We start from the raw sequence: 12,660 nt of genomic DNA, 5'->3' as shown, positions 1-12,660 counted from the left end.
AAACTAGTTTATGTACAAATACAATGAGCACAACCAAAGTAGCATTCTAACAAGAACAGCTTCCATCAATCCTTTTAGATGTCCTCACCTCCCCGTAATAGGTTGCAGCATATGTAACCTCAAATGGAGCATATTTATAGAATTAGCATTAAATCTGGGATTCATACGACTTTTGATGTAAATGCTACAAAAACTGACCAAACAGCCATTTCTCAGTTGGGGAACTATGTTTTCACTACCTCTGTAGATAGTAAGCCCACTAAGATACGGACAACTGGAAGAGACACAACTATCAATTTGAATAAGTTCATTGTGCATCAGAGACAAATTCCAATGCTGCACGTGACATTTTACCGAGTGTTGCGCTAACTCATACGGTTAAAGCCGTATTTTAGACAACAAGGTGCTTTACAATGCTGGCACATTGTGACTTACAGATGAGTTTATACACAATTCTAATTTAGTCCCTTGAAGGCCAAGTCTCTTAAATATTACCTTTATGCTCAGCAGGGATTACAGGAAAACTACCTGACCTTTAACAACTGTGCAGAAGACATTTTGGGGTCCAATGAAAAGCCATAATGATGCTGGTGAAAACTGCAGTAGAAAAAAAACATTTTGGGTAAACAGCAGGGGATCAAAGCTTGGAAAGAAGATAATTTAGCACACTCTGTTATAAAAAGCAACACAAATTTGTAAAAAAATATTGCAAAATAGATAGCTGTTGGAATTCTATACTCATCCATATGAACAGGAAGGGAAGTCTACCTTTTTAAATGTTCTGTAAAAGGAAATGTTTACAAACATACGATTGCTAATTTTTTACAGCAGTCCTAACTAGTATTTACTTATAGTCTTGTTGTGACCTGGTCTTCTTGGCCATCTTTCCACTTGTTCATGAGTAAATTGCATGCCTCACCCCATGAATCAAACACATCTTCTGTGGAGTCTATCAGTTTGGCGCTTGAAGATGAGAGGCTGGAAGCACAGTGTAGGGAATTGGTACAAACAGGAGAGGAGTCACTAATTTGTCCACCGATGCTCCCATCATGACTTACCTCATTGAGGTTAATTTCACTTTTAGAGCCCTCTGTCTCTTGCTCAGTTTGTTTTAATTCCTGCCACATACAGTGAGGTTGGATAAGTCCATCAGTTATGGTATATACTGGTTTTGAAGGTGGTTCTGGCATATGCCCATTCATTTTGGAAAAAAGAAGACCAAGTCTTTTGAAGGACTCCTTCTTAGAACTCGAAAGCCTCTGTAACTTGTTTCCATTCCTAATAAATGAGCGCTTATTAATTCCGTTACTCTTAGGCGCATCATCCACTGTCTCAATTCCAGACATTGTTTTAATTAGAGCCGATACATTGAAATCCTTTTTCTTGTTGGCTACACTGAAGGAAACACTTTTTGATTTGACCCGATCTTCAGCTACATCTTCTTTCTGAGATACCTCTGTGCTGCTGGTTGAGTAGCTTCTTCTCGGAGGCTTCCTATTTCCCAGAAGGTCAAGTACCTCATACCTGAAGCTTGAGATATCTTGTTTTAGCTCCTTCAAAGAGAACAGACCAAAATGATTAAAACTCTGGCAATGATTATACAATGTTCTTATTCTTATGAGATTATACAACTCATTCAAGTGTCTTTTTATAGGGAGTATATATTGGGAGTATTAGGGGTTCTTATACCATAAATACAGGTTAACCAGTGTATTGTCATAACATATCTGAATGTCAATGTCATGCTCTAGCACAACCATATATTAAAAAAATCCATATGACATTTCAGTGATATACACTTAAATTTACAGTAAAACTTGAACGTTCTATCTTTTATTGGTGCAAGAAGCATTGTGTTTTATAGAAAGCAGCTAATGTCAATTGCAGAGAAATACATGGAAGAATGAAATGAAGTTTACCAGTGGGTGCTGGGTGGAAAGCATGTAGATCCTAGCCATAAAAGGTTAAGGATGCAGATCTGAGCAGGTATATCAAATGTGTGCAATAGCCCTTTGATATATATACAATCTAGTGTTCTGGAGCTGAGATAGTGGGATGTAAATTTAACGGTAATGCAGCTCTGAGAATATACCTTACTTAAGGAATAAATGGTTTATACTGCAGTACAGTATACTGCGCATCTTGTGTCCTTTGGATTGGTCATGTAGGTGACATCATGATGTCATTCTGGAACTTTGTGCCAAACAAGTAGCTAATGTGCACTCTGTGCCAAGATGGGATCCAAATCTAAAATGAGAAATGCCGCAATTCTATACATCTTTAGGACTTTTGGCTAAAAATATATTCTGAAGATATTCCTTTTTTAAAACTGTGTCCCAGGCCAGTTTTGCTTCCCTTCAAAGCTGCATTCTACTATATATCCTCAAATGTAAGACAAGAGTAAAAGCTGCATTGTGAGCTCAGAAATAAATCCACCAGAGGGAGACATCATTTAAGCTTCTTGTATCAGAGGTCAAGGAATGGATTGGGGGAGCGGATATTAGTAGCAGGGAAGCCTGGAAGCCGTTGAGACCCCCTTAGCTCCACTTTTGTTCTTGATTACTGTATATTACATAAGAATTGAAACACTAGGACCTAAATACAGGGGAACATGTGTGGATAGTTGTATTTATAAAACGTAAGCCATAACCTAGTTATTTAACATTCTATGGAAACAGCCCAATAAATGATAGACAAAGTGTGTGTTACAAAGTTAATCAGTCACGTTTCTCTCTACCACTGCGAAGGGCCAACCCAATGACAAACAATGGATGCATATTTGGGATCTTGTTAATCCCACTAGGCGTAGTCTTATAAATAGGTACCGACTGTGGGAAATTGTATGAAAATGAACTTAAGAACCTTGGAAAAAATGTCAATGTGTTTTAAAAGTAAGGGTAGGTGATTTAAAATCCGTCAAAAAGTGCATACTAGGAAATTTGTAATCACATTTAAAGCTTTAAATGTGTTTTAATTCGATGAAGGGCCACGCAATTACCTCTATATTTTTATGGATGTAGCCGTTTATATCCAAAATGATAACGTTGAAACCTTTGTTTTTTATTACATCTAAGTGCAACGTGTGTATACATATTCTAAAAGGCATACTGAAAAGCCAGTGTGAGCACAAATTGCCTTCCACTTATTACTCCTGAGATAGCTATGAAAAAGTTATTTAAGCCTTGGCCTCCTGAGAGACACATGTATGGTGCAATTTGCACATATTGTATCCTAGTGCCCTGGGAAGCTGCTGAGTGTTATTAGAGAAGAAGAGTCAAACGATAGCAGGAATTACCGAATAACACAAGGTTGGCGAACTCATATAAACATTTACGTAAAAAATTCTGTTCAGCACTTTTAATTGATCAATGAATCAACTTTAATTGTATCTGACCATACAATGACACAACTGACCCATCGAAACATAAGTAAATATTTTTAAAGCATCAACTACAATGCTAAAAGTAATGTGAAGAACTCAATACAAATGTATAAGCTAGAAACACTGATGAGGACTATTAAGGGTTTTAATTAAGGCAACAAATTAAAGGGATCATATCCATTATTGGGCATACCCTCAGTAAGCTCTATCTGGTGCTGTCCAATACACATGCACAAAAGCAATACGTAAATACACTGTTGTGTTGTAAGCTACCTAGGTGCCTAATGTTCTTGTTACTGTAGAGTTCCCAGAGGCTTTGTGGAACTGCCGGTAAAACACACTAAAAGAGGAATCTTCAAATCCGAGCAGCCCAGAAGGGCAACTTGTCCTTGCACCCAAAAGCATGAATAATCCATGAATGGATATCTAGAGGGGGGTCAAAAGGGGCACATGGCCAAATAAAAACATAAGAGGCCGACTGGAGCCCCAGCAGGGAAAGGAGAAACACTAAGCTGTTTAGGTTAACTAGACATAGAGATCAGAAAGAAACATGTGGTAGTGAGGAGGTGCACAAAAAAGCTTTCACTAAATATCTACACACTGCTTGCTGTTAGAGTGGTTTGGTCTGCCCTCTCCCTCTCCATCTAGCTGATATTCTCATCTTCACTCTGGCAGCTGCTCCTTCACAGGCACAGAGTCTTAATTTGCATGCTGCAGACACAAGCATGTATTGCAGCTAGTGTTAGTCAATACATCAGCTGTTGAGACTAAATTATATCATTAAGGATTGGCAGTACAGCTGCTGTGGAATGCACATCTCATGATTCACAGCCATACAGTTGTTCACTGAACATCATGAAATGTAATAACAGCACTTCCAGTGTCAAATGTTAGCCACAACTGCTGCAAAACTACCAAGTGTCCTATTTTGGTTCGAAGCGTTTATGTCCCTTTTTACTACCCGCTAACTATCCTCTTTTTTTGTAATACCTCATAATGTTTGTTGTGTATCACAGAGCTACACTACACTGCACAACATTAACTTCTCTTGACTGCAATTCCCATGATGTTGAACAAGCAATATATGCTGGCTGAACTTCATGGAAATTGTAATTATAGAGTGGGGTTGTGGTGGCCTACACTACACACTAACCTTTTTGTTGACGACAGCCCTCTTGATTTACAGCCAGCCATGAACACCATAAAATTGTGGACTGGGTAGTTGTAGCTAATCTTTTCATGCTGGTCTGTTAGCTACTATTGCCTTGGTCATATAATTTTTCCTATTAATCTTACATTTGCCTCCCACCAAGAACCCCCCCCTAGAGCCAACAAAGGTAGACAATGAGAAGCAGGTAAGGAGGTATAGGAATGGGAGATGTTAAAGGTCGCAAGGTTTATACCCCCCCCCCGAATAATTCCTGAAGACCTGAAGATGCCCACGAATCTATGCTTGCTTCAAAAGTAAAGAAAAGCACCACTGAAAGTCTAGACCCCAGACACTTGGATCTATAGAAGATTGTGGTCCGCTGTTAAAACACTGGATACAATAATTTGGTCATCACATCCTTGCATCCCAATACCAAATGGGAATCCATCCCAAGCCATAAGAGAAACAAATGGAACATTTTAAAAAATGTAGAGGTTATTGTTATCAGCAGCATATGGACTTATATAAAATGGTATTATTTTGTTCTTCATAAATGAAAAAAAAATGAGCAACATGAAACAGACAAACAAAACGCTTGAATACACAATTAATCTGATATTATTTTTTCATTTTAAAAACAAAAATGGGATACATGTTGCCACTGCATTAAAGCACTATACAACAGTAGTTTTATATTCCTTAGTCAATAAAAGAATTATATACCGCGTACAAAAGGAAATGTGGAGAGAAAAAAGCATCTTTAATGACCGTATGCCATGTTTATCAAAAAACCAAAAGGTGTGAGAAGACCAACAGCGAGAAGGAAAACAATTTCCTGGGGGTTGTGTGTCAATGTATGACATAATTGGAATATTTATGATCTTTTCACACATTTGGTTAAAATAAGAATTAATAATAAAAAACCCTGGGTTCGGCAATGCAAAGCACAGTTTTACATATTTATAGTAAACAAGAGGTAGGCATCAAAAAAAGAACCAAACAAAAAACAAACTGAAAGGGAAAATTCATATTGAACATGTTCTTGTGTACTTTTAGCCATTAAAAAAAAAAATTAATAAAGCAATAATTTAAGGAATTCCTTTTGGTGCAGTAGAATTATAAATTGGACGTGTAAGTTCCTATCAGTTCGTTGACAGTAATGATTCTTAATGATCTTTTTATGCAAGCTTGTTATAATTGTAATGCAGCTTATCTGATGTAAATCAGATAATTGATTGTAAATTAGCAATTGTCATTTGTCGTATACACAGTCCTGAATATCTGCACATTTTAAACCTAAAAATAAATGGTAAATCCTAGCCAATAATCCTTAATCTTCCCTACTTTACCCTGCACTTTCTCCCCAGAGTTAAACATTTTCTACCTTTCCATTTTTTCTATTTTTTCTCATCCCTTTCCTCCCTTTTTCTCTTGGACTTTTCTTCTCTCTTCTCTTTACATTTATTCTTCTCTTTGTAACCCCTAAGCTCTTCTTCCCTCAGAAGTCATGCTCAGCATTTTTTGCTGCCAATAATACACAGTAGTTAATCTAACCACATCTAATAAATTATCGTATTTCTGTTGGATGCTTTATTTGGGTTGTTTGCAATAAAAAAAAAATATCTTTTATCACCTAAAACGGTATTGAGAAGATCATTTACATTTTATTTCGTCTATGGCAAAGATTAAAATTCAGAGCCTGATACTGTAATATGATAAACAATGTTTCAAAGAACAGTTTGCCATAGTGAATGAGTAATGTAAATTATCTTTTAATAACTACCATTATTTATTTTATCTTTTTAACATTGTAAAGATTTGTCTTTTAATTAGTGAATCTGCTGGATGCCTGAAATTGTTTTCTATTGTTATAGTCTACTTACGTTTAGGAAATTAAATCTTCTTGGGACTTCATATCTACTTCAAGTACGCCAATTGGCTTTAAATGCCGACAAAACTTTGCATGATTTATGTTTGAATAAAACATACTTTATTTATCTTCTGTAAATGAAAATGTATATGTTTTTTCATCTCTATAGATATACATAGAGTAATGATCTCAGCTGCAATTTGCTGGGACAAGCAAGTTAATATTTAAGAAACATTAGATAGGACATAGCTAGGGCTATGCTAAACCGCTGTTTTGGTGGCTACCAAAACAAGCCAGTATGACTCTTAAGCCAGATCTTCAGACAGGTACCTTGTTTAGACTGCTCATTGACCCAAATTGCCAGCCCACATGAGATCAGTACACATCAAGGATTCATTACAACTGGTTGCCATTGATGATACACTCCTAATTAAAGGGGACATCTGGTCACCCTGCCTCATACTCATACATTTGGGTTCATGTCCAAAAAAACGCTAATTCAGAAGTGTGAACAGAATCTGCTGACGTGAGAGGAAGGAATTAGAAAATGGCCCAATTAATGTAGTCAGTAGCCTGGTGGAAAAGACACCTACCGATATACCCAGTACCCAGTGTACCGAGAAGCCAAAAAAGTTTGCTTACCTTGATGAGGTGTGAGAATTTGGCTCATCTTTTACAGATGTTTATAAAGTATGATCTCATAGGAGACAGATCAAGACACTTTTCCAAGTGAAAGCATATTTTTCATATTTTTTTTTGCTTGATAACATGCAGTCAATTTCTGAAAGGCATTTGTCTTATAGTCTAAAACTACAACAGGAAAGGCTCACATTGATACTTCATGGTAGACATAATGTCTCACTGTGCCATGAAATTCTTGTGATCCAGACATCATTAAAATGTGAGACAGAATTCTTAAATAAAATCATGCCCTCTGTCAGATGACTTCACGTTTCATTTTTGTGCAAGTTATGTTTTGTGTATCTGCTAATTTTCTAAAAACGGAATCAATGTTGTAGCCGCGGTCTAAGCTTGTACACAGTTCAACAGAAAAAAAAGATGAAAAAGGGGAGCGCACAACCTAAAAAGGCATACACATTCAGATTACCGGGTTGCTGCTAGAATAAGAATGATCAATAAATACATAAAACAAAGGAAGAATTCAGAGCATACCCAGCAAATACCAGGTGCCTCATTAATGGTGTCCACATATAAGGACGGTCTTTTTGGGGTTAAAATGCAAAGCAGTCCCACTGATTCAGCTCCTTGATCAGCAATATAGCTCTATAGCTATATAGGACTCACCAAACTTGGGGTACTTTGACATAGTGGGGGGCTGTTGGAATCCCCAATATGTATGCCTTAAATAGGTGTTTTTTAAACGGCATTCACTGGGTATGCGCTGAATTCTTGCTTTGTTTTTTGTCCACAGTCCTGTAGAAATTCAAAGCCAAATTAAAAAAGGTCACTGCCAATGAAGAAATTTTATGGGACCAAAGAGGAAACATGACAACCATGAAATGATTACAATATAAAAAATAAAGATCATGCACATTGGCGATTGTTTTCATTACCTTAAAGTTTTCCTCAGTGAGACCTTCATTTGTTTTCGAATTTCTGATCATTGCTGCAACATAACGCTTCACCAGATTTCTGATAACCTCCTAGAAAATAATCATCTGTTTGTAAAACATTCTTTTTTTACCATCAGAACAGAACCATTTTTCTTTTTCTATTCCGGGTGGAAATGAATGAGCCACAGCCATTAAGATTTATTAAGAATTATAACTCACGCAGCAGACAGATTGTCTGGTCAAAGCTATATCATCACAAAAATGAGGTCAGAGTTTATTTATTTTGCCCAATTACAATTAACAAATCCAAAATACAAAGGGATTAAGCTGCATCGTCCCTAACACAGTACACAGATGACTTCATGATGATTAATAAAAGATATAGAGAATCCTAAAATTCTTACAACAAACAAATTGGATGGCTTTCATTCTTACACACATTATTATTTTTATTCATTAAATATTTATTCCATATGATAAGGGTCTTATTTTGTATTTTAATGATTTATATTTTTTGGGGACTTTACATCTAAACTGAGCTACAGAATATTATATTTATAGTGAATCGCTTTAAAGAATCTAGTAATGTCTGTAGTACTTCGTACAAAAAAATGGTTAGAGTGTATGAACCTTGGTTCACGTCACCAAAATGCTGTACTTCAACTTCTACAAAAAATAACTGTTTAGCTGAATACAAAACTGAAGTTACATGAACCTGTTTTACAGAGGAAAGAGTCCAAAAATGACTCACCGGCTGGAGCTACACATGTTTTATTCAGCGATTTGGTGATGGAAGCACAGAATGCCTGACAGAATGTACTGTAACGGAAGGTCTAATCCTGCCTGTCACAAATGTTTTGAGTCTAGCGCTGCCAAAAACAGTACTGTAACTGTGTAATAGAGCAGAGGTTACCTGGTAATGTTGATTCTGTATCAGGTTGTCAGCATGCCGTTCCTGTAATTAAAAATGGATAAATGAATTATGCATGTGTCAGTTTTGGTCACCTTTTAAAATGTTTCGAGGATCCTCGGTTAGAAATGGAAACTGCGGTCCTTAGAAGAAGTAATTTGCTGCTAAGCGTAGTGTAGGCTTGTGGAGCAGCTGTAAATTAATAAATTATAAATAGGAAACAGTTATTACAAAGGTTATCGCATCTTACCGTGAAGGTTTTCAGATTCTCATGTTGCTTCTGTATGTCTTCGCAGCTTTTGCCCGAGCACAGCTGAAAATGGATCCATTTGCAAAAGTACCAGATAGACTTTGGGCTGGCAATTATGTTAAATGGCGGTGGCAGAGTCCCACCTTCGTCAAAATAACTCATCCATAGCTTAGTCCTAGCAAATTTCCATTCAATGTCAGCATGATCCTGTGAAAGATAAAATGCATTGGCAAGGAACTCAGTTCCATGAATCAAATCACCTTTGCGTTTATTGCAGAACAAAGCTGACAAAGGTTAATTTATGTCTCATGAGAATAATAATTACAATTAGCGCAAGCAAATATCCAAACAACAAATGCTGCACTGCAATATCACTCCTTATGTTCTCTCTAGATAGTAAGTTTGGGTGCAGGGCCCTCTTTACCTAATGTAACCGTTCATCTTTGTCGGTTCTAGTATTTGTCATACCATTTGTATGCATGCACTGTAAGAAGTGCTGCAAAAACTGTTGGTGCTATAAAATTAAAATGTAATAATAATAATAATAATACGGTAATAATAATAATAATATGACTCAATACATAAAGAAAAGTGCATCGGCAGCTCTATCCATTAAACGGCTGGTGGTTATCACTATAAATTTGTAAGATTGTTCTATACATCTTAGATATCAAAGATTTATATGAGATTTGGATATAATCCCCATTTAATTATAGTTATTAGACTAAGTGCCCTAATGTGGCCAATCTGTGGGTGTAAAAAGTGTCATATAATACAGCATTATCTAATGTATGTTTCCTCTTCATGATATACTCTAGAAAGCATGCAGGTCATTTAAAAGGAAACGTGCAGCAGTTTTATTTTTATTTTGTTTTATACTCGTATTAGCATTCTTTGTGAATGCATTCTTTAAAATAAAAATAAAATAAATACAAAAATAAATAAATAAATCTGCAGTAGAACGGCTTCTCCATGCACCCATCGATTTTAAAGTGCCCCTTTTAAAATCAATGGGAATGCATGCTCATGGGGGGGGGGTCTTCTTAGACCCTCCCCAACGCTGAGCCAGTGTTGACTGGCTGTAAGTATATCACATGTCAGGAGATGCATTCAGCTGAACAAATGGGTGGCATGCTATGGGGAAAATAACCCATGTAGATTTAAAGGGATCTCTCATCTATCATATGCAGATGATGGCTGAAGTGTCCCATAAATACAATATTATAAATAGAGCGTCATTTTCAATAACGAGCTGTCACTTGCTAAATCAGGAAAGGCACACTTTTACTGGAAAGAGATCTTGTCAAACTAGCTTAATTGATTTTTTTTCCAACTAAAATAATAGACACAGAGGAACAGTAGATATAAAATACGTAGATTTATGTAAAGAATTTGACATTGTCCCTCAATGACGACTCGCTGGTGGGATTTGAACTGGAACCCAATCTTTTTTATATTTTATTAGCAATAGTAGAAAAGGTTTCAAACGCAAATGCTTTTTTTTTTACATACAACATGGAATTTGCAAGTAACAGGAAAAATATTTAATTATTTAAGTGAATTGTAGGGATGGTTAAGAGTGTGGCAGCTGCAATTCAATGTTAATAACGTACTTGGGATGTAAAAGTGTAAAAGGGATTTGGAAGCAATTAATTTTGAGGCAGGCAATGTAAGAAAGTGGCAAAAGAAGGAAGCAGAGCGACTTAGAGCATAACTTGTTTTCACAAGGCCTCTCCTTTAACTCTACCTGAGAGTGTCTGCGGTATACATGTTGTATATAAATACCAATTAAATTTTTTTCACTACGTTGGCCTAAAGCTGAATGTGTGATGGAGATACCTGGAGTTGCCTTCTGTTCTTTGGAGGGTGGTACTGGCAAAGATCATTTCTCCTTAGAGCTAATATGAGATTAATCATTACCCATAAACTATTATTTACTGGTATAAATGTGCAGATTCTGTTGGATGTATTAAATAGATGCAGAACATAGATGCCAGATGCAGATTTTAGAAATACCTTCAAGAAAAGGGGTTCTATGGCCTTCTTCACTCCTAGGAAGAATTAAGGGTTTTGATATTCATTACTATTACAAAAATAAGACCTCCATCTCTACTTGGTTTTAAAATGAAGCATGATTCACCATAAGGTGACCGAATAAAAGCTTCCTCTGGGTTGTATCAAAAATTTACACAGTGTTCATAAAAGAGTGTCACCAAATTGTCCTTAACTAGCATGGATACTATTTTTTTTTGAAAAAGGAGATATTGTCTCAACTTATTTTAAACCAGTTGGTCTCTAAAAGCAGCTATGTAGCTAAGTTGCTACATATAATCTTTGGTGCTCAGTTTTAAGAGTTAATATTTTGTGCGCTCACAGTCAGGTCCCTATCCAGCATGATTTTCATACAGGTGTCTGCTGATCCTGAAGCAGTTTCAGGAGAAGTAGGTGCCTCCAGTTATAGCTGTTCAAATCACAGGCCACATGTTCACCCATCTGGGGCGAACAGAAAACTCTACAAATCATAAACCACATCTAGCACGATTACATATGGAAAATGAATTTTCCTTTAATTGAGGTCATTGTGCTGCTGTATATTTTCATTTATACACACACATCAAATGTATTACCACATGTGGTGAGAACACAAAATGACAGTAGGGCTAAGAAAGCTGAATGGGCTGTTTGGTCTGGCTAGTAAAGGTTATAAGAACACAAGTCAGAGCTCAGCTTGCCCAGGTATGCGAAAGGTGAGTCTGGGTGTGCTAGCAACATCAGACTCCTGCAATGGCTCGGTAACCCACCACTTGGCTACTCCAAAAGCAGCAAGTGAGTTAGGCATCTACACTGATGGAGGACAGAATGTGGCATTGACACAGTTGCATCATTAAATTAATTAAATCAATTCAATTCACTTGTCAAATAATGTCCATCAGCATGTCAGGTCATAACCATATGAGCAAACTAGGCAGATGCCTAGGGCACTAAGCTGGTAGGATGTACCACCAGGAGGTTATTTACTATGTTGACAAGTAACTTTATCCAGGACAGAGGCCCTGGAGACACTAGACAAGCCTAGAAATCATAGGCCCACTCTGACTGCAAAAACATAATAAAATAAAATGTGAACATATTTATTTACATAATATATAGAGAATTCTATCTGTTATGTAGTTGTGGCTTGTTGCCTTACGATGTAGTCTCTACTCATAGACTTCTTAATACTGCCCTAATGTCACTATGTATTTCCAAATAAGTTCACATGCAAAGGTGATCTGATCACAGACTTCTAGGCACCGTATTAAATACAAGAAGAACAAAGGGTGACCGCCAACACTACAGTTCAATAAATCAAACAAATGCATCTGGCCATGAATTTTGTTTGGATACATTTATTTAATTTATTATACCCCTAGCAAACTCAGGCTTTCAAAATTGATGTATTGAACATTTTAAACATAGGTTTGACATACACAGCAGAGAGGGCTGATCACTTCTCGAGTACCCTACAATAATAACATTCTCTA

The 12,660-nt window shown here is 36.6% G+C and overlaps 1 protein-coding gene across 1 annotated transcript in view; it reads right to left on the bottom strand.

The window, feature by feature from the left end:
• Positions 1-118: 118 nt before the first annotated feature.
• The window catches only part of TRPC5 (transient receptor potential cation channel subfamily C member 5), a 95,787-nt gene continuing 83,245 nt past the window's right edge, over positions 119-12,660 (bottom strand). Inside the window, exons 9-12 of the mRNA XM_053472779.1 lie at positions 9,137-9,343; positions 8,890-8,931; positions 7,977-8,066; positions 119-1,553 (exon numbers count right to left, since the gene is read on the bottom strand). Coding sequence (XP_053328754.1) covers positions 849-1,553; positions 7,977-8,066; positions 8,890-8,931; positions 9,137-9,343 — 1,044 coding nt within the window. The 3' untranslated portion in view covers positions 119-848. The remainder of the gene's footprint in view (positions 1,554-7,976; positions 8,067-8,889; positions 8,932-9,136; positions 9,344-12,660) is intronic.

Source organism: Spea bombifrons, chromosome 8 (genome assembly GCF_027358695.1).
Source record: "Spea bombifrons isolate aSpeBom1 chromosome 8, aSpeBom1.2.pri, whole genome shotgun sequence".
In the NCBI taxonomy this organism is placed as follows: Eukaryota; Metazoa; Chordata; class Amphibia; order Anura; family Pelobatidae; genus Spea; species Spea bombifrons.
Note: the sequence above shows the minus strand (reverse complement) of the source record. Positions and strands in the feature narration are given on the sequence as shown.